Raw genomic sequence first — 27,819 nt, forward strand, 5'->3', positions numbered from 1 at the left:
AGGCAGAGAAAGCATATATCGCTGCGTTTTATGCCCGTGGTGCTCAATGGCCGCGGGCGAAATGCTGCGGCGTGCAGGAAAATCTGCCTCAAACTTCCAAACTGAATTTTTAGGCAGAAATTCCGCCTGCAAAAGACGCTGTGTGAACATAGCCTTATATGTAAAGTCTTAACCACAGTAAATATTTTTCAAAAGAAGACACTGAAGCAAGTGTTAATGTCATGTATTAACCAGAACAAAAAAAAGTGTATTTGTCTGAACAATGCATGTAAAACAAAAGTTTATACAAAAATAGTTTTTACAGTTAATTACAGTTTACTCAATCGCAGTAGAGAAGGAAATAAAAAGCAGACATTAACAATAACACATTTACCGAAGCCCGTTTTATTACTTCAAATGTTAATGGTAAAAAATGTCCAGCACAGCTGTCGGATTTAGAAAAGGAGAATTTACTACAATAAGTACTACGTTTCTAGATGAACCTGATGTCTTTGAATGACATAATAGTCGATAAGTGTACAGTACATCTTATGAAGACCCGTAAAAGCAAAGAACTACTCCTGAAACTTATTGAATACAGAATATACATTTCAAAGCTTAAGCTTCTTTCTCCTTCCTCTGCCATCCGGAGCGCCATCCATTTTCCGTTTCTGCGCCTATAACAAGAAGTTATTTATATTAAATGTAATGATTCAACATGGTAAATCTAATTGTTGCACAGACCTCGACAAGCTGTAAAAGCAAAGACACATCCCATTGACAAATAGCACACTGAACAGGACAAGCCTCCTTAGCTGTCCGCACTCTAATCAGAGGAAGGGGGTGGATAGAGGAAAGTCTGTCCTCTATGCATAAGCAAGTGTCCCTCTTGGCTAGTTGGCCAAGCATTACCAGGTAGCTGTATCCGCAGCACTTTAATATGTAAAATGTAGGTCCTGCTTGACACTAAATTTGCTTCAAGAGAACAATGACTGGTATTCTTTCAAAACACTGCAGCTGACATCTGAGATGGCAGGCGCCTCCCTGCTTTTTATCCTTATCTTCTAGACCCCACTGTTGGAGATATTGGTGCCTGATATGCAAATAAGGCCTTTGACTGTCAAGTGGCCGGCAGTTACCACCTGTCACTTGACAGTCAAAGGCCTCATTTCTATTTCAGGAACGGTGAGGGCTAAAAGAAAAAATAAGCATCAAAATCTGTGAGGCACCTGCAACGGAGATGTCAACTGCAGTTTTTTGGCCCTTTTTAAGAGTTCAGTTTTTCACGCCAATTTGACACGGAAACCATGTCAGAATAAGCGGCAAAAAACGGCCGAAGACGTCTCCCCCCATTGACTTCCTGCTCGCGATAAACGAAACAAAAGCTCTTTCTTGCTATGGTTCCGCCTCCGGCCTCCTGGGAGGCAGAGAAAGCAGTTTTCGCTGCATTTTTTGCCTGCAGAGCTTAATGGCTGTGGGTGAAAACCGCAGCAGGAATTGGCAGGCAGGTCAAAACCGGCCTCAAAATTCCTGAAGGAAACTGAATAGGGCCTAACGTACACGACCGTGGTGCTAACGCGGTCCGCAAAACCACAGATCCATTGTCTGTATTTGCAGTCCATTTGTCCACAAAAAAAAAAATCTTTCATAGTGCATCTGTGTCATATAAGTATTCCCGTACCCACAGGAAAAAAAAAAAAAAAAAAAAAAAAAGCTGCCTTTCACACGGTTCCCTGATCATGGTCGGGTGCATGGGGCCATATAAATGGGTGGGTCCACGTTCTAGACGCAAAGTTGCAGATAGCCCACTGACAAAAACAAAACACTGTGTGCATTAGGCCTAAGTGGATCAGAGTTTGAGAGGGAACTGGAAGCAGCTGCAGGCTTATTTTTCTTAAGAGAATCTATATACTCCAATTAGGGTATGTTCACATGGCTTATTTTAAAGCTGATTTTGAAGCAGAAAAGCCTCGTTTTACACTCCAAAATACACTTGAAATAAGCCTGGGAAATACACTGTGCTGTTCACATGAGGCTTATTTTTTACGCTGCTGAATTAAACAAAACGCCTGGTAAAAAGAAGTAGCATGTCCCTTCTTGAGTTTTTGGAGTTGATTTTCCATTTACACTATGATAAACGCCTCACAATCAGAATCGGTTTTCCCTTGAACACAGCTCCGTAAGTTCTAACCCACTTTATTGGTCTACGTGTGAACAGACCCCTATAGATACTTCACAAAATAAGCACAGAATGAGACCTAAAAATTATGATCTTTATAAAAAGCAAAAAAACGTACTGAAGAAGATTTAGGCCCACGTTTCTTTTTCTCAGCCTTTTCCTTCTCCTCCAATTCAAGGTTTTCCCGTTCAATTAAAGTGATCAGCGTATTACATCTTCTTTGCAGTTCCTACATAAAAAAATAAAATAAAAAAAAAAAAAAAAACACGATAAAAAACAGCCACATTTCATAAAACGGACCTCAAAGCGTGTTTAGTACTTTTATATATGGAACCAAGGAAAACGTCCTCTAACAGCAAACAAGATTTTCCTCATTGATCTCATACTTCTATCTAGTAGGAAGACGGCCATTTTTTTTTTTAAATTGAAGACAGTAAAAGGTGTAAGCAATTTACTAAAATCCTTCTCCGTCACATTTTAGCAGATACATTGGCATGCACTGGGTCAATAAAAAATATTTTTTTTACATTTGCAGTCCTGGACTTCAGGAACCAGTCAAATCTGAACTGAGGAGAGTTCCTAATGCACTGTCTCAGCTCATCATAAACGTTTTCTTTATCAAAACCAAGTTTGTGCAGCATGCAGATAAGAAAACGGTCCTCTTCCTCTGTATAATTTTTTCCTTTGTTGGTGCCGTAAGATATCCTCAACTGATGAAAAGGTGCCTTGTATCGACCAATCTAATACGACAAAAAAAAAAAAAGTCAAATATACTATTCTGGCCATTACAAGTGTTGACAATGCAGGAGAGAAAAAACAAGCGGCCGATTACCTTGGTGTCCAACGCTTTCTTTATGCTTATTCTTCTCTGTATCCGTGCTTCTCCCCTTTCTATCTGAGCCATGATTTTCTCTATATCTTGCAGCTCATTACATCTTTCCCAAAACACAGCTGGAAAACAATCAAAACTCGGATCATAAAAAACAGCCATTACAATAAATGCCAAAAGAGAAGTAAACAGAAATAGTTGAATAGTCATTGATAACCCGCAGACTCCGCTTTTCCTCTTTCTGGAAGCTGGCCAACTGTTAAAACCTGCATTAACCCTTTAGTGACCAGCCTATTTTAGACCTTATATTTTTCTACGTTTTTCCATCGTCACATTCCAAGAGCTAGAACTTTTTTTATTTTTGCATAGACATAGCTGTATAAGGACTTGTTCTTTGCGGGTCAAGTAGTATTTTTTTTTTTTTTTTTTAGCAGCACCATTTTGGGGTACATATTTATTGATTAACTTAACTTTTTGGGGGGTAATGGAGAAAGCCCCATAAATTTCACCCATAATTTTTTTTTGCGTCTTATATTTACGCCGTTTACTGTGTGGTATAAACATAACTTTATTCAGTGCGTCATTACGATTGTGGCGATACCAAATTTATATAGATTTTGTATATTTTTACGTTGATGCAGCTGTAGGAGGGCTTGTTTTTTGCAGGACGACTTCTAGTTTTTATTGGTACCATTTTGGAGTACATGACTTTTTGATCCCTTACCGCAATTTTGGCATTGTTTTCTATTTCATTTTTTACGGCATTCGCTGTGCAGGATAAAATCCGCAATAGCTTTATAGGTGTGGTTGTTACAGACGCGGCGATACCAAATATGTGTAATGTTTAAAAATAAAAAAATCTATTTTAATTTATTTTATAAGGGAAAAGGTGAGTTTCGTTTTTTTTTTTTTTAATTTGGGACTTATTTATTTATTATTAACTTTATTAAACTTCGATAACTTTATTTTTAGTCCCACTAGGGGACTTCACTATACGATCTTCTGATCGCTTTTATAATACACTGAAATACTTCTGTACTGCAGCGTATTTTTGCCTGTCCGTGTGAAACGGACAGGCAGCTGCTAGGTCATGCCTCAGTCATGGCCTAGCAGGCATCCACTACAGGCAGACCTGGGGGCCTTTGTTAGGCCCCCAGCTGTCATAGAAACCACTGACACCCCGCGATTGAAATTGCAGGGTGCCGGTGGGGTGAGAGAGGGAGCTCCCTCCCTCCAAAACCACTTGGATGTGGCGCTCGCTATTGAGCGCCGCATCTAAGGGGTTAAACGGGTGACATCGATGTTGAAATAGATCCTGTCCGTTAGAGCAGGTGTCTGGTGGTCGTTAAGGGGTTTTCTGTAAATAAAATTATTGACTTATTTAAATTAAAAAATGATACACTGTGCGCTAAGGAATCGTAAGATGTGCCATGTTTATTGGCATGCGCCATTCTTTTGCCTCAAAATATTAGTGTACATCAGTCATAAGGTGGTGTACGGAAAAGGAGTGTTAACATGTCTAGCAAGATGTGCCAAATTCACCAGTGTGCCATTATGATTAATGCGGTGCCATTTCTGCCTTTGACAGTATTAATAAGTCTCCCCTTTAAATACAACAGCAACATTTTGCTACATTGTGTCAGTCTAAAGTCCAGGGTTTAGGTGACAGAACATTGCCTAGACTGGAGACTATTGTATCCACTTCTCAGCTGTGAGAGCAGGACTATGTATGTACTCATTTGCAGCCTCTGAATCCAAACGAGAGTGTTCCCACTCACTGACTACAAAATAAATATCTTGGAAATGGTGAGGAATTGCAGAAAGTATATCAGAAACTTGATTTATCCACCGATTAAGCTTTATTTACATAAAAACGGGAAAAAAATATAGGTTTTCAAAAGATAAAAACTTACTAGCAAGCCAGGTATGAAACTGAACATATAGGAAACCAAGAATACAGTATTCACATTTCATTAACAGAGGTACAGAAAGGAAAATGATAAAACATACAAAGACTAACCAAGCTAAGCGAGCGGTCAAATCACTAGTAAGCGGGGCACAGGACAGCAGGGGGCGCACTCGTCATGAATACAGACTAATAACAGAGTCCGCTGTATTCTGCCTTAGTCCCAATTTATCAAACTGCACAATTTTCTTTGTGCAATTTGCTAAAACAGCCAAGCGGACCGCTCATAAAACGCAGCCCTTAAATAGGTGATGAGATGCGCTTAAAGAATGGCACCAAACACGTCCGACAGCGAGTTTTACTAGAGGTAACTTTTCTTATAAAAGCAACCTTTTCAGTAGCAGAAGGAACCGTCCGCTCTTGTGACAGCTCTGTCTTAAATACTTGTATTCCAAGAGAATAAATCTGGAGCAGGTTTTCTTAGAACTCTGCTTTGTGCTATTCCTCAGTTATCCCTCCTGGAAATAAGTTGACAATCGGGTGTTTGTTCATACTTTTTCCAGGAGAAATAACAGAGTAAATAGCTCAATGCAGAGCTCCACGACAAGATGCTCTAAAATAGTTATTTCATTGGGAATACAAGTACTTACTAAAAAAAAAAAAATCTAGATGTCAGGGGAGGCAACAATACAGAGGATGAAAGGAATAAATTACCTGAATACTCCATCACATCATCTGGGGTCTTGCCTTCCACTTCACGGGCAATGTTTTCAATGTCATCCCTTCCCCATTTTTCATTGGCCTTAATAAATTGATTGAAATCTCTCTTGTTCCAATTAGTGAAGCCCTGGGGGCGAAGAGAATTTTTTAATATAAAATTAGGCCATCTTACATAGGTCACATTCATACACCGGCAGATGCACGGTTTCATGTTTGCCACCAATATCCCCACAATAACAGAACCAATCTAACACGCAGGGGTATTCAGGAAGAATCTTCCTATGAGCCGGCGGTAGAGTAGATACCAGGGCCACGACCACAGGAACAGCCATTGCAAAAACTGTAAAATACTTGTGTGGTGATGGAAGCTTTTTCAAGAAACCGTTCTAACAAAACGTTCCAATAACTGCTTCTATGGACATATTTGCAGCACAATGACAGCAACCATGGGTTTTCCATGCCGTTTTCAATGCGCACCCATGACTGACTTCATGACACACCTGTGTTAGCAGTTTTTCCTTTTCCTCTAACTCTTCATCATTCAGTGGTTCTGCTTCATCAATTTTTAACTGTTCCTCCTTTTGCGCCTGCGCTGCGTTCGGCAACTCTGGATTGCGAGGTACCTGAGGAAGCAGAAAACATTTGAGTGCAGTCGAGTTTCATTTTCACAAAACACAATAATTTGAGCGTGAAGACTTAAAAAGGTACCTTATAACCAATTGTTTTCCTATAATAAAGAATTTCTTTTTCCAGTAATTCAAACAATCGTGGAGGGAAAAACTGAAAGTCCTGAACACAAGGTTGCTTTGGAGGCCGCGGAGCCTAAAATAAATATACACATAAAATTCATGTAAAAAAAAAAACAAAAAAAAAAACAGGCCTTTACAATCCTCGAGTGCAATAAAATTGTACGAATAGGAACTATTTATCCACTTACTTTTGGTATTTTTGGCTCACTGACACGAAGAGCTTCCCTAAAATAGGCATCCACAGCATAGTTCGCTTTTCTTTCACGCTTTGGTGGTTCAATCCACTCAGTAAATGCCAACTAGAAAACAAAAACATTGATGCTGAATCCAGCAATACTCACAGATAGAGACTAGCATATAATTCAGTGTAAGCAAAGCGGAATTCTTACCAACAGCCTTCCCCATATAATGCTAGCCAAGTCCCAAAATAATTACAGATACTATATATAAAAAAATAAAACCTTTTTATTTTTTTATTAAAGAACTGTTCACCTTTTGCTTTTCTCTGTAATCTTCACCTTCAAATTTATATACACTGGAATCGGTTTCCATAGTGAAATTTCTCAGTGAACTTTCGCCCATGTTGGACAGTTTTTCTTTGAGCTCTGCGGTCTATATGGGAAAATCCAAAGAAAACTAGAGTAATGTAGTCAGGAATTCCAGAAACACCAGGGATGAAGGAAATGATTGTGAAACACACATACCTTTTTTTCACCCCTTTCTAAGATGGCATCAATATCCTCATCAGTGATTTCACTGTCCTTGGAGGCAAACACATGTGTAGCGCCATGTCGAATCATCTGAAGCATCTCATCCTTCCCGAGCTTATTTAAGTTTTGATCCACCAACCTTCCTGTTTTAGATAGAAGAGGATTCATTAGACACTGCTGAAAAAGTGATTAACTATCAGATAATAGATCAGTAAGTAACATGACGACCCTGTCTCCTGAACTCACTTTATCAGCTGGAGTAGCATGAGGTACCAGAAATGTAACTACCTGATGCACATCAAATCCACAGAAATCATACACAATCTGGCCATTTGACTTATTACATATTATGTAATGCAAAGACCATGACAGCTTTAGAATTTAAAGTGTAACTGAACTTTTATAAAACTTCTGGACATGTCATAGTGACATGTCGGATGTTTTCATCAGTCAGGGTCTGGGTGCGGAGGACCCAACCGATCACTAAAATGAAAACGGCAGAAGCGGTGTCGTTTAAGGTCTTATCTGCTCTGCTTTTCTCAGGAAGCCGGTCACAAACTAATCGGTTCAGAACTCATCTGCGCACCTCTGCCACTTCGTTTTAGCAATCTATGTGGGTCTCTGACCTCCACTGCTCAAAATTACGGAGTCACTAGGACTTGTCAAAAGCTTTATTTACACTTTAAACATGCATCACTCTCCATATAATAGATGTAACTCAATAGGTTAACCTGCGGTTTTAGGGCATACAATCTTAAGCGGTGCCACAAAACAAATTCAACTCTGCTGGGTAATCAGACCAGTGACAAGTCATCTTGTTTACATGGAAGATATTTATAAGAGACATATATATATATACCTTGTTGAATAACTATGGAATCCAAGCGTAGTTTCGTCTCTGCTCGCTCCACAATACGTTCTTCAATTGTGTTGTCCGTTATGTATCTAAACACTCTCACAGTTTTCGTCTGCCCAATTCTGTGTGCTCGGTCCTAAAAGCATTATGTTAAATTCATATGTAAAACCATGTATTTAGGTCTAAATTACTTAAAGTTCAGTTAAATAATAAGTTATTTTCCTAGTAATAGAATCAATATCTTTATAAAAGGAACAATGCATTTTAATGGTTTAAAAGCACTTCTCACAAATCTTAAGGGCTACGTACTCCTTTGAAACAGATATTTTTATTTATTAAAAAAAGTCTGATTGGTGCAACTTTCAAAATACTTAATTTTTAATAATGTTTACTTTGAGATACAGCCGCTTTGTATCCGGTCTAAAGAGAAACTGTATCTAGTGCTAAAATCTGTATCTGTCAGGTCCGCGGGACTGACAGGTTCAGTGACAGCGGGTCCTCTATGTCGGACACGTAAGATCCACTAGTAAATCAACCACATCTAATTTAGATGACCCGCAGCTCGATCCTGCATGTTGGAGACAGAGGACCCACCGTCACTGAACACATCAGTCCTGCGGACCTGACAGATACAGGTTTTACTCAACCAAAAATCGACAGGAGTCGTATAAACCAAAGTAAACAATGTGTGAAATATAAAATATACCTTTTATTAAATAAACATTAAAATGCACAAAAGTATACAAGATTGTAAACACAGCTAGTAAACATTAATTGTAGAATGTCATACAGCTAGGTATATATTTGTATGTAGGTAATAGAAGTGAAATAAGCAAGTTTAGCATATAATAATCTAGATGATTCAGCAGTGTGAAAGGTCCTATCAGAAGGGCACCCAGAGAGGAAAGAACCATTTAAATTAGATATATATTTTTGGTAAAATATATAAAAAATGGATATGGGGAAAGCGCTACACAAAGGAAGAATCAGCAGAGTACTAATAATAATAGGTGGATTTATTTAGCAAAAGAAGGGGCAACGCGTTTCAACGCAGAACCTGCGTCTTCATCAGGCCAAAAATATGTAAAAACAGGGTAGGACAAACCACTTAAATACACATGTGGATGAGGGGGGAGGAGATCAAAGAAAAAACCGCCAAACACCAGTAATCAATTGCACGGACCACAGCTGGTGTTAAAGAGGCTGTGTCACCAGATTATCAAATCCCTATCTCCTATTGAATGTGATTGGCGCTGCAATGTAGAGAACAGCAACGTGTTTTTTTTTTAAACGATCATTTTTGCCCAAGTTATGACCAATTTTAATATTTATGCAAATGAGCTTTTCAATGGACAACTGGGCGTGTTTTCTCGTTTTACCAACTGGGCGTGTATTGTGTTTTTACCAACTGGGCGTGTATTGTGTTTTTACCAACTGGGCGTTGTGAATAGAAGTGTATGACGCTGACGAATCAGCATCAAACACTTCTCATCGTTCCCACCCAGCTTCTTTCACTGCAGAAATACAGCGTGACGTCACCCACAGGTCCTTCAACATTGTCGTCGGACAAAGAAGATACATCGGCTCCAGGCGTCCAAAAGGTTAATATGTTCGTCTCTAGGGAGTTTGCTATGCTTACCTGCACATACCCTGCACTGTACTCTGACGCCTGGTGCGGATGTGTCTTCTCTCTTCCGACGCCAAGGTTGAAGGACCTGTGGGTGACGTCATCATTCCCAGCCAGCTTCTTTCACTGCAGACACAGCTTGACGTCACCCACAGGTCCTTCAACCTTGGCGTCGGCAGAGAGAAGACATATCAGCTCCAGGCGTCAGAGGATAGAGTTGAATCTGCAGCATCACCATGTGCAGGTAAGCATAGCAAACTCCCTAGAGACGAGCATATTAACCTTTTGGACGCCTGGAGCCGATGTATCTTCTTTGTCCGACGACAAGGTTGAAGGACCTGTGGGTGACATCACGCTGTGTCTGCTGTGAAAGAAGCTGGGTGGGAATGATGAGAAGTGTATGATGCTGATTTGTCAGCGTCATACACCTATTCACAACGCCCAGTTGGTAAAAACACAATACACGCCCAGTTGGTAAAACGAGAAAACACGTCCAGTTGTCCATTGAAAAGCTAATTTGCATAAATATAAAACTGCTCATAACTAGGGCAAAAATGCTAGTTTTAAAAAAAAAAAACTTTGCTGTTATCTACATTGCAGCGCCGATCACATTCAATAGGAGATAGGGATTTGATAATCTGGTGACAGAGCCTCTTTAATGACGTCATCGGGAATACAATGCAATTTAAAACAAAAGGGAAAAATAGCAGCAGTAATAAAAGACCTGTAAACAATGATAATGATGGATCAAATTCAAAGACATAGAACCCGGCATGCAATGTAACAAGTTTGATACGGTCTATTTCAAAAACATATTTTCAAAGCGTAAGACAAATCACGGTCAGCCAAATAAAAAAAGGAATGAGAAACAAAAGGAGAGAAAACCTTACAGATGAAGGACAGAGGCGCTCACCGGAATTCAGAAGAACCGAGCAAGATGAGAACGTGGAATAGCCAGATGCAGCAGTACAGGGGAAACATGCGAACGACACGAGCAGACAGCCGGCGTCAGAGTAGTCAGGGAAACCAGAGGGACTACGGTGGCCGTAGAGGCAAAAAAAAGAAAAAGCAAAACACTGGAAGGGAAAGCGATACGCACGAAGGAAGCATACAAAATGTGAGTAGAACCAGATGAAAAATGATTATTAATAAAGCTCGGGAATATTGTTTATTTGTAGCAAAGTCAGAAATGAAATAATAAAGGGAAGAGAACAAAGCGATACAAAAATCGATATTTAACATAAAGGAAAGTGATAGGATAAGTGAATATATAAGTATATCAAGTACCGGTTCTCTTCCCCTTATCATTTCTGACTTGGCTACAGATAATAAAGCTCTGGAATATTGTTTAATAATAATCATTTTTCATCTGGTTCTACTCACATTTTGTATGCTTCCTTCGTGCGTATCGCTTTCCCTTCCAGTGTTTTGCTTTTTTTGCCTCTACGGCCACCGTAGTCCCTCTGGTTTCCCTGACTACTCTGACGCCGGCTGTCTGCTCGTGTCGTTCGCATATTTCCCCTGTACTGCTGCATCTGGCTATTCCACGTTCTCATCTTGCTCGGTTCTTCTGAATTCCGGTGAGCGCCTCTGTCCTTCATCTGTAAGGTTTTCTCTCCTTTTGTTTCTCATTCCTTGTTTTATTTGGCTGGCCGTGATTTGTCTTACGCTTTGAAAATATGTGTTTGAAATAGACCGTATCAAACTTGTTACATTGCATGCCGGGATCTATGTCTTTGAATTTGATCCATCATTATCATTGTTTACAGGTCTTTTATTACTGCTGCTATTTTTCCCTTTTGTTTTAAATTGCATTGTATTCCCGATGACGTCATTAACACCAGCTGTGGTCCGTGCAATTGATTACTGGTGTTTGGCGGTTTTTTCTTTGATCTCCTCCCCCCTCATTGACATGTGTATTTAAGTGGTTTGTCCTACCCTGTTTTTACATATTTTCTGCCTGATGAAGACGCAGGTTCTGCGTTGAAACGCGTTGCCCCTTTTGCTAAATAAATAAATCCACCTATTATTAGTACTCTGCTGATTCTTCCTTTGTGTAGCGCTTTCCCCATATCCATTTTTACCAAAAATATATATCTAATTTAAATGGTTCTTTCCTCTCTGGGTGCCCTTCTGATAGGACCTTTCACACTGCTGAATCACCTAGATTATATGCTTAACTTGCTTATTTCACTTATATTACATACATACAAATATATACCTAGCTGTATGACATTCTACAATTAATGTTTACTAGCTGTTTTTACAATCTTGTATACTTCTTTTGTGCATTTTAATGTTTATTTAATAAAAGGTATATTTTATAACATTGTTTACTCTGGTATATACGGCTCCTGTTAAGTCAATTTTTGGTTGAAATATATATATATATATATATATATATATATATATATATATGTATAGTTCTGAACCGTGTTCAGCTATAACTGTTGGACCTTATAAAAGATTATAAACACAGGTTTTAGCGCTAGATACAGCCGCTCTGTTTACAGAATAGAAAGCAGCTGCATTTTAAAGTAAAAATAATTTCTAATAAAGAGTATTTAGAAAGTTGCACTAATCACATACATTTTTGTTAACCCCTCCCAAACAAAAAAAAACAAACCACGATTTTAAAGGTGTACATAGTTTAAGCGCAGTGTATTAGAATGTCAGGTATGCAGAGCCGCTCATGTATACAGTTTGTGCTATTTAATAGTGAACTTGTGCTTCTGCCGTCACTGTATTAATGAGGGTGGCTTTTCCGGTCTCCATCCCCTTTCCTCAGTGTAGATTGATGGCCGCTGATCAGCGGTCATCACTCAGAAGAGGGAAGAGGACCCCTCATGAACACGGCAGAAACACATTTTTGTCCCGTTTGGCATAATAGTTTAGTGGACCTAGCATTATACGGTATGTGGTATCAACTAGAGCAGCAGATTTTATTGACTTAACTTTAATACTATAAAATACACAAACCATGTACAACAGAGAAAAAAACCTAAATAAAACCAAACAAAATCTACAATACATTTGATAATCATACCATGGCCTGAAGATCTACTTGGGGGTTCCAGTCAGAATCATATATGATGACAACATCAGCAGTAGCAAGGTTTATTCCAAGTCCACCAGCACGTGTGCTCAACATAAAAATGAATTTTGGACTACCAGGAGCATTATAACCCAAGATGGATTCCTGCAAAATATACAAATTAGAGCAAGCTTCTAAACACAATTGTAACACAAGCTAAAACACATGGCAACACTAACTTGTCTATCATCATGTGGCGTTTGTCCATCCAGGCGGCAATAGTCATAATTTCTCCACATACAATAATCTTCCAAGATATCCAAGACTCTTGTCATCTGGCTGAATATCAGCACACGAGAACCTATTATAAAAAAACAAAAAACAAAAAAAAACAACCGTATTTATATGGAAAAGAGAAAATGATAGATCTTTGTTTTCATATTTCCAGGGTTAACACATATTGGGAGCATCTGTACAATAGTTTAAGTATCAGTAGACCGTACAAAACAAAACCCGCATACCTTGCTCTTTCAGCTTGGGGAGAAGCTTGTCCAGCACAACCATTTTACCACTATTTGTAACCAAGTGCATATCTGTGGTATACGGAGGGCCAGGTTCAGCGCCATCAAAAAGGTAAGGATGATTGCAGCACTTTCTCAACTGCATCAGGATGTTCAATAGTCTCATTTTATCAGTCTTCCCTGACGAGTTCAAAATGTCAATGTCTTTCATTAAAATCCTTGTATACCTATAAAAGATTGAGACAAAATCCAATATTTCAGGGGTTATAGTTAATCGAAATAAATCTCTATATAAAAACGCCAAACAAAACCTATAAAACAAAGGCAGAATTGCTGTTTTTGGTCATCTTGCCTCCCAAAAAAGCAATTCGGCTGGAATCCCACATGCGTTTTTCATAGCAGTTTTTGATGTCGTTTTCTTGAACCAAACCGTAGTGCAGGGGTCAACAACTCAACTGTTGTGAAACTACAACTCCCACCATGCACTGACAGCTAAAGGTTTTAACTGCTCCAGCCAAAGCCATTCATTCTGCGCCTGTGTTTGGCATAAAAAGTACTGGCTCTCAGACCGTGGCGAGACAAAAACTAAAGTATTGTTATCACCGTAATCTTAAATTGGTTGTCCGGTTTCTGCAAAACAATGTTTAGCATTGCCATGCATCCGTCACATGACCATGGACAGAATTTGATCCCCTTGAAGTAAACAATGAAGGTTCCCACTAAACAAGCAGAGATCTTGAAAACCGCAAGGAATTAATACAGAAACCATATTGAAAAATGTAGTAACTGTAAATACCAAAAAACAAAATTTTGCTGAAACTGGACAACCCCTTTAACAACTCACAGAATTAAAATGACATTTACAGCGTACGGTGAAGTCTGTGGAAACAAAACCATGAAAAAAAACTACGGTGCAATGATTTTCTCCATGAGTTACAAATACTTATTCTGGTTTCTGTAATAAGGGAAAAATAGAAATGCAGCAATACTTCGCTTAAAAATAATAATAATACAAAAAGAACAAAACGTACCATTCTCTCTGCATCTTACTGAGCCCGACATAGATTTTAACTTCCTTCTTTGGGGGGAGACTTTTTTCCACTTCAGCCTTTATACGTCGCAGGAGGAAAGGCCTCAACACCTACACAGAAATAGTTACATATATCGACGTCTTACAATTGCTTCATCATTTCATATACAAATGCTTAGTGTAGGGATCAATACTTGCCATATGAAGACGTTCCACCAGTTTTTGATCCCCAAGGCAATTGTTGGTATCAAACCAAGAGTCGAAATCCTATGGCAAAAAATTAAAACAAACTTTTTATACTAACATAGAACAAGTTAATCCTCTCAGGAATCTAAAAACGTGTATCTCATAACTTACCACTGAAGAGTTGAATACATCTGGAAGCAAGAAATTCAGAAGTGCCCAGAGTTCATGTAAGTTATTCTGAAGGGGAGTTCCTGTTAGGAGGAGACGATTTGTAGTCTTAAATTCTCTCACAATTTCTGAAAGCTGAAATAAAAAGAAATGATAAGTACAGGATGTGATGAATAAAATCAGCCACAGTTCTTAAAAATTAGTATTTCGCAAAAGTTTACACAAACCTTCGACTTTTCGTTCTTGATTCTGTGAGCTTCATCAATAACCAAGTATCGCCAGTTAAACTTCTTAAACACAGACTTCTCCCTGATGAGCATTTCATATGATGTCACACAAACATCCCATTCCCCTGGCAAAAGGACATCACGCACAAAGGCAGACTGAGAGAAATAAAATAATGTTAAACACATTTCAGGAAAAGCGCTCTTTATATAGCACAAACTTTACTCCCAAATTATCCGTCGTGACAAAAATAAGACAGACTCACTCTTTGATCCTTGTCACCAATAAGGCAGATTGCTCGTAGGGAGGGCACCCATCTTTTGAATTCAGCCATCCAATTGTGCAAGGTGGACTTGGGAACCAATACCATATGTGGTCCAGGAATGTTCCTGTAGTGCTTCATATAGCCAAGAAGACTAATTGTCTGCAGTGTCTTGCCAAGACCCTAAGGAAACACAAAAAATAGGTAATTGCCATTTCTGCTGTATTTAGTTTAGGTCAGCTTGTGTGTCATGTTACTAGAAGTGCAGCTCACTATAGGTCCGTTACTAGAAGTGCAGCTCCCTATAGGTCGGTTACTAGAAGTGCAGCTCACTATAGGTCCGTTACTAGAAGTGCAGCTCACTATAGGTCCGTTACTAGAAGTGCAGCTCCCTATAGGTCGGTTACTAGAAGTGCAGCTCACTATAGGTCTGTTACTAGAAGTGCAGCTCACTATAGGTCTGTTACTAGAAGTGCAGCTCACTACAGGTCTGTTACTAGAAGTGCAGCTCACTACAGGTCTGTTACTAGAAGTGCAGCTCACTACAGGTCCGTTACAAGAAGTGCAGCTCCCTATAGGTCCGTTACTAGAAGTGCAGCTCCCTACAGGTCCGTTACTAGAAGTGCAGCTCACTACAGGTCCGTTACTAGAAGTGCAGCTCACTACAGGTCCGTTACTAGAAGTGCAGCTCACTACAGGTCCGTTACTAGAAGTGCAGCTCACTACAGGTCCGTTACAAGAAGTGCAGCTCCCTATAGGTCCGTTACTAGAAGTGCAGCTCCCTATAGGTCCGTTACTAGAAGTGCAGCTCCCTATAGGTCTGTTACTAGAAGTGCAGCTCCCTATAGGTCTGTTACTAGAAGTGCAGCTCCCTACAGGTCCGTTACTAGAAGTGCAGCTCCCTATAGGTCTGTTACTAGAAGTGCAGCTCCCTATAGGTCTGTTACTAGAAGTGCAGCTCCCTATAGGTCTGTTACTAGAAGTGCAGCTCACTATAGGTCTGTTACTAGAAGTGCAGCTCACTATAGGTCTGTTACTAGAAGTGCAGCTCCCTACAGGTCCGTTACAAGAAGTGCAGCTCCCTATAGGTCTGTTACTAGAAGTGCAGCTCCCTATAGGTCTGTTACTAGAAGTGCAGCTCCCTATAGGTCTGTTACTAGAAGTGCAGCTCCCTATAGGTCTGTTACTAGAAGTGCAGCTCCCTATAGGTCTGTTACTAGAAGTGCAGCTCCCTATAGGTCTGTTACTAGAAGTGCAGCTCCCTATAGGTCTGTTACTAGAAGTGCAGCTCCCTATAGGTCTGTTACTAGAAGTGCAGCTCCCTATAGGTCTGTTACTAGAAGTGCAGCTCCCTATAGGTCTGTTACTAGAAGTGCAGCTCACTATAGGTCTGTTACAAGAAGTGCAGCTCCCTATAGGTCTGTTACAAGAAGTGCAGCTCCCTATAGGTCTGTTACTAGAAGTGCAGCTCCCTATAGGTCTGTTACTAGAAGTGCAGCTCCCTATAGGTCTGTTACTAGAAGTGCAGCTCCCTATAGGTCTGTTACTAGAAGTGCAGCTCCCTATAGGTCTGTTACTAGAAGTGCAGCTCCCTATAGGTCTGTTACTAGAAGTGCAGCTCACTATAGGTCTGTTACAAGAAGTGCAGCTCCCTATAGGTCTGTTACTAGAAGTGCAGCTCCCTATAGGTCTGTTACTAGAAGTGCAGCTCACTATAGGTCTGTTACAAGAAGTGCAGCTCCCTATAGGTCTGTTACAAGAAGTGCAGCTCCCTATAGGTCTGTTACTAGAAGTGCAGCTCCCTATAGGTCTGTTACTAGAAGTGCAGCTCCCTATAGGTCTGTTACTAGAAGTGCAGCTCCCTATAGGTCTGTTACTAGAAGTGCAGCTCCCTATAGGTCTGTTACTAGAAGTGCAGCTCCCTATAGGTCTGTTACTAGAAGTGCAGCTCACTATAGGTCGATATCATTTCAATCAGAAGTTTTGTTTAGCAGTTTTAGGCATGTTAAAGCCATTTATAAATAGTCTGCCTCCATATAGTCAGATTTCTTTGAGACAAATGCCGATTGATAGCTGTATTGTGCATCGAAGCTCCTTTACTGGGAAGAATATCTTGGCCAAATAAAAGGGGACTTTACTAAATGCTCCCGGGATGAGTTATGGTTTTGCATTGTATTATCATAAAAATCAGCAGGTCGCTGCTCTACCACACACTCTGCATAGGATTGCTAATACACAAGCTTTTAAACAACATGCAGATTTTTGCAATGAAAGGGGTTTTCCAGTTTCAGCAAATTAATGTTATTTTTTATGTAATGAAAAAAAGTTAGTTTTCCAACATAATTTCAATATTAATTCCTCAGTTTTCAAAATCTCTGCTTGTTATTCCGTAGGAATATTCATGGTTTACTTCCAGTGGGTAGAATGGTGTCCCTAGTCATGTGATTATCACAGAGGAGCACTGGACAGAATTCTACCCACTGGAAGTAAACCATGAATATTCCTACGGAACAACAAGCAGAGATTTTGAAAACTGAGGAATTAATATAGGTAGTAGAACTACTATTATATAAAACATTACAATTGCTGAATCCGGACAACTCCTTTAAAAGGCGCGTTTAAACCATAGTAACTTATTGTTAGGAAATGCCATAACTTGTTAATAGGTGCGGCTCCAGACTCCGAGGTCCCCGTTAATAAAGCACCGCAGCACCATGCTCTATAACTTACTATGGTGAGAAAAAAACTCCTTCAATTCAAAAGAAACAGCAAAACCAAACTTGGTCACATACCATTTCATCAGCCAGTATGCCATTTATCCCATTTTCATACAACGATATGAGCCAGTTCAAGCCTCTGACTTGATAGTCCCTTAATGTACCACCTTTCACATCTGTAGAAACAAAAATCAATGTAACACTGTGCATCATCATCTATAGCATTCTTGATAAAAGGCTGATCTGTCAAATACAGATGAAGCCAAAAATAAACTTCAAGATAATCCAATGGGCAACTACACCACTTTGCTCTAGTTTAGATGAGACGTTTGCAGACATAGAAGATTGACGAGGGAAAAAAAAAACAAAAAAAAACAGACCACATGGTCTAACTAAGCTGTCCTTATATTATTAGATGGAGACTCAGTAGTTGGGTGGCCATGATTGCGGAAACCACCGAGGTCGATGGACTATGCTTTTTCTGTAACTCCTATTCACTACTTTGGGCGTTACAGAAACAGCATAGCATGGCAAGGTAGGCTGTTTCTGCAAATGTCTACATTGGAAACATTCCATTAAATCGCTTCTGAAAAATGTTATGCTTAAGACCTTCCACCATTTTTGTAGCCAATCGATAGACCAGTTCTATTTATCTATTTTTTTACTGTCTTTTTGTAGGCGAGGTATCCAGAGCTGAACACTGTATTCCGGATATGCCCTCAGAACCTCCCTCTTTCTACTGGTTATACCTCTAGTTATGCAGCCACTCTACTAGGCTCCCTACAGCCAAAATAATGTGATGTGAACATAGCCTTAGAGATGCTCCTTAAGGAGCAAGTGCACGAAGGATATTGCAATAAACAGGCATGTTGAAATCACCCAGAATTACAAAATATTCTACACCATGACTTCCAAATTGTAAGCTAGAAGCTGCACTTGCAGTGATCTGGTGCTTGTAAAGCGAACCACAAGTTCCATCATACTCTGCATTGTAGAACCTATACAAATGAAGTCCTGACAAACCTCCATACCGCTTCTCTAACCTCATTGGTTATTTTACATTTATCTGAATTTAAAGGGGGAAAACAGATAGTAACGATCTCCTGATAGGTTGTAAGATCTCAAATATCCACACGTAGGCTGTGGTGCTGTAATGATCATTGGAACCCCTGAGCACAGGTAAGATTTAAAATGTGCAAAATTCTCTGAAAGCTAAAAAATAAATTATTCAAGACTGTGGCAATCTTCAGTGGGAAATCCACCCAATCAGCTAGAGGAATTTCACTGGTAAAACACCTGTAAATCAGGGTCACATTCCTAGTGAGTCAAGCAAAGGCTGTCCCAATAGCACCGCTCTCTAGTACATTGAACGATTCGCTACATGTGCCAGGAAGAGCTGCTCCTTTGGTTACCAGGTGGGGATGGCACCATTTTATTTTTACTGTAGACAGGTCTCAGGCATGCGCGGTAGCCTGAGAGCGGTCCTATTTAGTCACTGCCGAGACTACTACAGCAGAGCCCTTATCAGGGCTTTCACACTGGTGCTTGCTCTGAAGCGGTTAGTTCTATATGTAAATATAGAGATATCAGAATGGACTTTGGAGCAAACAAAAATATATATTTTTTTATTACTGTGAACAAGCTTAGGAGACCCGAACACTGAACTGGAGAAAGAGGGGAGAGGACACTGCCCTTTTACACAGCACATAGAGAATGATAAGGAGGGAGGAACGAGTAAACCTCCTGTTAGATGTTATTTTGGCGCTATACCTAGCGGTATTGGGAGCGTGCATGCTGATGCAAGTGGTGCTGTGATATTTTCACAGCGCCATCTGCTGGTTATGTGAATGGAAAGCTCTTTGTACCGCCCACTCAAGCAGAAATTATAGGGAACGAAGTGGAGGACCGTGCAGTCCTGTAGTAGGATTATGGGGGTAAGATCAAACAATGGAGGGGTGGAATATATTTATTTTTGATAAATAAAAAGATTTAGGGTATAAAAAAAAAAAATAATGAGGGAAAATGGGAGTAAACCTTTAAGGACTCGCCTTATATCCAAGTTATCTGCTTTTATTTGTTTAATCTTATTTTGGGTTCATTTTTCTGGAAATCGGGAGCAATTCTCAGTTTGCCAGTTAGGCTTTATGCACACGACCGTGCCCGTAATTACAACCTGCAATTACAGGCATGGCCGGTGCTCCCATTATAAAGTATAGGAGCGCTGTCCGTAAAAATAGGACGTCCTATTTTTTTCGGCAGGTTTCTATGGCACGGACACCCTCCCATAGGCAGACATACGGGAAGGTGTCCGTCGGCCATAGAAGTGAATGGGCCCGTAATTACAGGCGATTTTACGGTCGTGTGCATGGGGCTTTATGGTCTCAAGCTACAATTTTCAAGTACGGTTATGTTCACACCACATTATTTGGCCTTCCTTTATAAAATGTAGGCTGTAACAGATACTCAACAATGGCATCTGTTACCAGTAGGCTATAATGGTATCCGTGTTAAATACCTGGGACATAACATACGGTGGCATCCGTAACCCATAGGCTACTATGTTAAAAGAACGTATACGGTTCTCTCTTTACTGGACTGGAGTCTGCTACGCTATTTAATACCTTATCTGTTGCAGTATACTAATGTTTACCGGCCATGTGAACAGGGCCTTACAACGGTCACCACAGATTAAATTTATATTGTAACTGGAGAGCGCACAGGTACTTACAGGACGGGGACTCTTCGAATCTGGTACACACATTAGTGGTCTTGGAACTTTCAGTTAAAAGTTCTTCATCCTCTTCTTGCTCCGTTCTCCGATGTCGGTTACTGAAACAAAATTAGGATTTTTTTCACTAAAAACTTTGGAACTTTGGATTCTCTTTATCGCGGCATCCAAACTTTAGTGGTGTTCATACATAATAAGCGATTGTCAGTTCACAATATATGCAATAACCGACATATTGCCAGTAAGGAAAAAGAAGCAAACAAAACCTGCAAGGGGAATGAATAAAATTCTTAACCCCTTCATCACACAAAAAAAAGAACCTTGGAGGCTTTCCCGCATTATTCCAACGGCACCTTTTTTTGGCGCTAAATATAAAACGTACACATGTACATGGAGCCTATGGTCTAAACTTACTCTAAAAGGCATTATAGACACCTGTAGTGCCAACAGACACAGCATTAGATCTTTTCAAGTAGAACTGGCAGCTGCAAGAAGACAGAGGGTGACGGCTGTGTCCTTGTATGATGCTGTAATGATTCAATCAGAATACCTTTCATATGGAAAAAGATAGTGGACTGAAACCAGTACAACATCTTCTGAAGATTACAGAGAACACACGTGTACTAGAAAAGGATGCCACGTACTCTCCTGCAGAGATCAGATTCTGCTTGTCGTCTCTCTTTAACCTCGGACGTCCGGGTTTCATTTTTAACGGAGACGTTGGTGTTTTTTGTGCTGCTGGTTGAATGAAATGTGCAAACAATTCGGTTTGCTTCAGAAGGTATTCAAATCTGTTGGAGCGGTCTTCTTTCTGTGTAAACAAGACAAATTTAAGACCCAAAAATACATGTGCAGCTTTTCACTAAAACATGGTCTTTAAAAAACAAATCATGATTAGCTAAAGGAGTCTTTCCCCTACAGATATCTATTGACTGCCGATAAGATGCCATAGACGTGCGACTGGTGGGGTGTCGGTGAAACGTCTCCCATACCCAGTCCAATTCACAGAGTATAAATCACTGTACATTATAGTAAAACGCGCTCCTTCAACTGTTTCTGGGAATTAGAACCCTTTATGACCAGCCAAATTTGACATCAGGGATACAAAGTCACCAACTGTAGGTTTTTAGGACAATCTGCTTCCTATCGATAAACCGATTCTCCTTTTTAAAGCGAATCTGTCTTCATACTATCTGCTGATCATGAGGGGGAGGCTGGACTGCATGAACAAGAGACTTCTGGGTAAATAGGATTTTTTTTCCCCAGCGAATACGCTGCAAAAGTCGCAACACACGTCATTCTGTTGCAGGTTTTGCATCTTCATTGAATTCAATGGGGAAGACCGGCAAAAGAAAAAACTCAGCATAAACGGACACGCTGCGGCTTTAAATACCGCACCACAGGTCAATTTATTACATTTTACGTTGCGTTTCTTTTCCACAGCGTGGGCATGAGATTTTCGAATTCTCTTCCACTTCGCTGCTACAGTAAATGCTGCAAAATATCCGCATAGAATGCACTTGCGAAATCCCAGGGAGATGCGCTGCCGACAGAATAGAAACATATGGGGACGAGCGGTCGCAGTAATGTTTGCTCGTCCTCATGCACCGCTCCTTGTGAAAGGAGCAAATAAGCGCTGATCAAGGATTGGTCTAATTTATCAACGCTCGTTTACGCGGCAAACGCAAGAGGACCCTTAAAGTGCCAGCAAAGTGATTATCCATGTCCAACCCTGCAATAGCCAAGTGGGGGACAACCCAAAGACATTGTGAGCAAGATGGCAGTATAGCATAGTCTTGTAACACGGCCGTGCTTCACGTGGGCTGGGACTACTATGATATAAGTCGCCATTTAGCCGAGAATATACAGGCACAGAAATTCTTACAAACGGCTCCCATATAATTCTGCATATAAAGAGACAGTTACCCTTTTTTCTTCATAATCAGGGTACATTTCATTGACTTCTTTTGTTTTATTAGGGGATTCAGTCTCTTCTTTTCCAGGCTCCTGTTCCTGCAGAAAGAAGAATAATAAATATATATATTAGGGCTGGGCAATCAAATTAACCCCTTAATGACCAGGCCAATTTGCATGTTAATGACCAAGGATTATTTTTTGTTTTTTCAAATCGCATTCCAAGAGTCGTAACTTTTTTATTTTTGAGCTGTATTTTGTAATTCCACAATTTTTATATGCATATAATATATAGATTAACTTTTATCAACTTTAATTTTAGTAGAGAATTGAAAATAAGCAGCTATTCCAGCATTGATTTTCACGTTATAAAATTTACGCCGTTTACTATGCAGCATAAATAACATGTTAACTTTATTCTATGGGTCGGCACGATTAACCCCTTAATGACCAGCCTATTTTAGACCTTAATGACCGAGCCATTTTATAAGTTTTTCCATCGTCGCATTCCAAGAGCTATAACTTTTTTATTTTTGCGTCGACATAGCTGTATAAGGTCTTGTTTTTTGCAGGACAAGTTGTATTTTTTAATAGCACCATTTTGGGGGACATATTTATTGATTAACTTTTATTAACTTTTGGGGGGGGGGGGGAATTGAAAAAAAATCAGAAATTTCGCTACTCTTTTTCGCGTCTTAAATCTACGCCGTTTACCGTGATATAAATAACACAATAACTTTATTCAGCGGGTTGTTACGATTGCAACGATACCAAATTTGTATAGATTTTGTATGTTTTACTACTTTTACACAGTAAAAATGCTTTTTCAAAATTATTTGTTTTTGTGCCTCCATATTTGAAGAGCCGTAACTTTTTTATTGTTCCTGCCGATGCGGTTGTATGAGGGCTTATTTTTTGTGGGACGACTTGTAGTTTTTTTTGGTACCATTTTGGAGTAGATGCAACCTTTTGATCACTTTTTAATTAAGTCAGGATTCACAGAAAACAGCAATTTTTCCATCGTTTTTTATTACATTTTTTACGGCGTTCACCGTACGGGTTAAATAATGTAATAGCTTTATAGTCGGGGTCGTTACGGACGCGGCGATACCAAATATGTGTAACTTTTTTACTTTATTTTGTTATTTTAATAGTAAAGCATTTTGTAAGGGGAAAAAGTAGGTTTTTCATTTTTTTTTTAATTAACTTTATTTTTACTTTTATACTAGTCCCACTAGGGGACATTAATATGCGATTCTCCGATTGCTATTATAATACACTGTAATACTTTTGTATTGCAGTGTATTACTGCCTGTCCGTTTAAAACGGACAGGCATCTGCTAGGTCATGCCTCCAGCATGATCTAGCAGGCATTCAATCCAGGCAGACCTGGGGGCCTTTATTAGGCCCCCGGCTGCCATCGGAGACACAGACACTCGGCGATCGTATCGCCGGGATGAGAGAGGGAGCTCCCTCCCCCTCTCCAAAACCACTCAGATGCGGTGCACGCTATTGTGCACCGCATCTGAGGGGTTAAACGTGTGAGATCTATACCAATATCGATCTCACCCGGCAGAGCAGGGATGCCCCCAGCTGCCTCTGGCAGCTGAGAGCAGGGAGATTTGACGCTCCCTGCTCTGTTTACTTATCCTGATGCAGCGCCGTAAAAAGGCATATGCATCAGAATAAAGCCCGTTAGTGACCGCCAATACGCCTTTTAATGGCGGCCACTAACGGGTTAAGGGGACATCAAATATGTAAAGGTTTTATGTTTTCCTACGTTTGCACAATAAAATCCCTTTCAGAAAAAAATTACTTGTTTTCGCATCAATGCATTCCAAGAGCCGTAACTTTTTTTTTTTTCGTTAATGTGGCTGTATGTGGGCTTGATTTTTGTAGGCCAAGGTGTAGTTTTCATTAGTACTATTTTGGGGTACATAGGACTTATAGATTAACTTTTTTTTATTTATTTTTTATGGGGTGAAATGGGAGAATTGCCGTGGTTTTTTGCGGTTTTTTTTGGACACCGTTTATCCGGCAGTTTAATGTGTTCATTTGATTTTTCAAGTGGTTACGATCGTGGGGATACCATATATGTGTATGTGTTATTTGTTTTGGCACTAAATAAAACCACTTTTTGGGCAAAAAAAAAAAAAAGTTGTTTTATTTGGACTGTAAATTATTATTTATTTTTCTCACAAACTTTAACTGCTTTACATTTTTTTTTTAGTCCCACCAGGCGACTCCACAGTGATACTGTGGTTAATAAACCAGGTATTGGTACTTTTGCCAGTGTGGGCAGGTGCTGAGTCCTGCTGGAAATTGAAATCAGCATCTCCATAAAGTTTGTCAGCAGAGGGAAGCATGAAGTGCTGGGAAATTTCCTGCTAGACGGCTGCATTTACTCTGGACTTGATATAACACAGTGGTCCAACACCGTTTCTCAGTGGTCCAAAGTCCTGTTTTCAGATGAAAGTAAATTTTGCATTTCATTTGGAAATCAAGGTCCCAGAGTCTGGAGGAAGAGTGGAAAGGCGTCAATCCAAGTTGCTTGCAGTCCAGTGTGAAGTTTCCACAGTCAGTGATGGTTTGGGAGCCATGTCATCTGCTGGTGTTGGTCCACTGTGTTATGTCAAGCCCAGAGTCAGCGCAGTGTCTACCAGGAAATTTTCGAGCACTTCATGCTTCCCTCTGCTGACAAGCTTTATGGAGATGCTGATTTCATTTTCCAGCAGGACTTGGCACCTGCCCACACTGCCAAAAGTACCAATGCCTGGTTTATTAACCACAGTATCACTGCGCTTGATTGGCCAGCAAACTCGCCTGACCTAAACCCCATAGAGAATCTATGGCGTATTGTGAAGAGGAAGATGAGGGACACCAGACACCAATGCAGACGAGCTGAAGGCCGCTATCAAAGCAACCTGGGCTTCCATAACAGCTCAGCAGTGCCACAGGCTGATCGCCTTCATGCCACACCGAATTGATGCAGACGAGCTGAAGGCCACTATCAAAGCAACCTGGGCTTCCATAACACCTCAGTGCCACAGGCTGATCGCCTTCATGACACGATGCAGTAATTCATGCAAAAGGAGCCCCGACCAAGTATTGAGGGCATATACTGTACATATCGAAATGTAGGCCAACTGAAAAGTATTAAAAATCATTTTTGAAGTTGGGCTTAAATAATATTCTAATTTTCTGAGCCACTAAATTTTGGGTTGTCATTAACGGTTACCATAATCATCAACATTAAAAGAAAAATTGCTGGAAATAGATGACTGTGTGTAATGGATCTATATAATATGAGTTTCACTTTTTGAATTGAATTACTGAAATAAATTACGTTTTTGAGGCTATTCTAATTCACTGAGGACTAGTATATATATATATTCACACACAATCCTGTCTGACATAATGTGCTGCTCAAGTTTTCTCCATCATATCCCAAGCAAGGGCAGACAACCAGCTGCGGTCAGGACGTAGCATTGCCGATGGGAACCATAGTCAGCATAATCTTGTGAAATATCACGCCTTCCTTACACGTTTTTACGATGCTCAGGATTACTTTTGGCACTCAACAGAAATACATGGAAGCTTACGAATTTCATGCTAGAAGATTCTGATTCATGAAGCAATAATTCCAAAAAACGGACACCGTGACAGAACCAATTACGAGTCAATAGGGTAGGTCGGGTGCCGGTGGTATCCGTAATACGATGGATTCGAGACGGCGTTGTCTCAGTTATAAAAACGGAAACCATGTTTAATAGCAGACCTAGACCATTCTCCAAATACAGACCAGATTACTATAGTAGTCTGACAATGACAACTGCCATAAACGTCTGAGATGAAATACCCCTTGGCGACATGTGGGGGGGGGGGGGGGGGGGTGTATGAAGCAGGCTGAGCACCAGTGGGTGTTGGCTGTATGTATAATCTCATATCTCACTGCAATGGCTGGGATCAGCTGTTTAACCACTTAGATGCCACTGTCATTAGTGAAGTAATGGCTTTAGGAAGGTGGGGAGGAAAAAAAAAAAAAAAAAACAAAATACTATTAGGTCTGTACTAATAGTACTACTACAGTACTAATAGAAAGCGGTTTTGTTTTCAACCTATGGATGTAAACAAAAACGTTACCACTCAGTGACACGAAGCAGAGATCTTAAAACTGGCAAGGAACTGAAACAAAGTAGATTAGAAAGTTGAAAAACGTCATTATACATTGATTCATGCTTTAGTTCCATAGATCATCAGTACACGTGAGTACATCTAGTGCTGTCATTTCAGGAACATGCCTACAATCCCTACACCGCATCAGCAGTCATGTACAGGACGTGCTGCACGATCCTCTTCAATAACAAAGACACAGGCCTGCGAACAGATCAGACAACACACTGCAGGCCAGGTTACAGCTTCTTCTAAAAAAGACCGGGAAAAGCATTACATAAGCCCAATAGAGCAGCACAGCACCCACATCCCATCGTTCTTCCTAGAAGTGGCAGATGCACCAGCATTATACAGCAAATTAAAGGGACAGTACATGCATATAATCTGCCATTTCAGGACGCCTGTAGTACGAAGTCTGTCCCATACCATCTACTATAGAGCCAGATCTACCGGTAAGAGGCTACAGGCATCAGCAGCTCTGTTCCACCAGCTATACTTTTATAAGCGGTTTGTCCCTTTAAGACACATGCCGGCTGCCAGGTAGGACATAGGCTGAGATAATGGTCTGCCCCGCAATCACACAGGAAGAGCCCGACATAGAATGGGAGTGATGGGTAAGATGTAGGCCCGTCCGACCCCGCGTTACCCTCCATACCACTCTGCTCACCACCATCGCTTGCTCTGTGATCACGGTTTCATCTTTGCCCGACTGCGGCTTGTCCCCGCTAGCATCCCCCGCCTCCTCCACCGTCATCTTCTCTTCTTCCTTCACGTCCATGCCAGAGTCTTCCCGCTGCTCTGCATTTTCCTCAGACATGTCTCCTCCTTACACGGCCACAGAATCCCGGCCACAACCGACAATATAGGGGGTGAGAGGAGCCGGCTCAGGAGGGGGCGGCGCGATGTACACGAGGCTGGCGGGAGTCACTCCGGAGTAGAAAGCGCGCTCACCGTGCTGCCGGCTTTTTCCCCCTTCAATCAAAACGTTCTAGAGTGGGCGGGGCCTAGTATAAAATCTCGCGAGAGCTTGGCTTTACTTCCACAGCGATGCGTTATTTGACACGTTCGCCTGTACATTGATGTCGCTTGAGCGATATTTAGTGAGGTCTAAGAATTCTATCTGTACAGCATGGAGGCAGATTGACGCTCTAGGGACTCCGGTTACAGCGGGACTACACTGCCCAATGTGTCATTCGTAAAACGTTTATGGTCTACGGCTTTCAACTGCATGGCACGCTGGGATTTGTAGTTTTACTACAGCTGGAATGGGGGGCTCTCAATTCGTAAACTGATGCGCGTCCCCGCC

General features: G+C 40.5%; 1 protein-coding gene across 1 annotated transcript; it reads right to left on the reverse strand.

Annotated features, from left to right (window-relative positions):
* Window positions 1–213: 213 nt before the first annotated feature.
* Window positions 214–27,819, reverse strand: SMARCA5 (SNF2 related chromatin remodeling ATPase 5). The gene is made up of 24 exons (XM_075860403.1): window positions 27,181–27,819; window positions 22,353–22,439; window positions 21,071–21,237; window positions 20,427–20,527; window positions 17,774–17,874; window positions 14,985–15,164; window positions 14,722–14,877; window positions 14,498–14,629; window positions 14,339–14,407; window positions 14,142–14,251; window positions 13,111–13,337; window positions 12,829–12,950; window positions 12,602–12,754; window positions 7,932–8,064; window positions 7,067–7,215; window positions 6,855–6,974; window positions 6,551–6,661; window positions 6,318–6,435; window positions 6,114–6,232; window positions 5,608–5,740; window positions 2,991–3,109; window positions 2,686–2,898; window positions 2,277–2,387; window positions 214–656 (listed from the first exon to the last, which is right to left on the reverse strand). Exons 1-24 carry the CDS (start codon window positions 27,328–27,330, stop codon window positions 591–593), a joined length of 3,147 nt encoding a protein of 1,048 aa, XP_075716518.1. The 5' UTR covers window positions 27,331–27,819; the 3' UTR covers window positions 214–590.

This window comes from Rhinoderma darwinii, chromosome 1 (genome assembly GCF_050947455.1).
Source record: "Rhinoderma darwinii isolate aRhiDar2 chromosome 1, aRhiDar2.hap1, whole genome shotgun sequence".
Taxonomy (NCBI): Eukaryota; Metazoa; Chordata; class Amphibia; order Anura; family Rhinodermatidae; genus Rhinoderma; species Rhinoderma darwinii.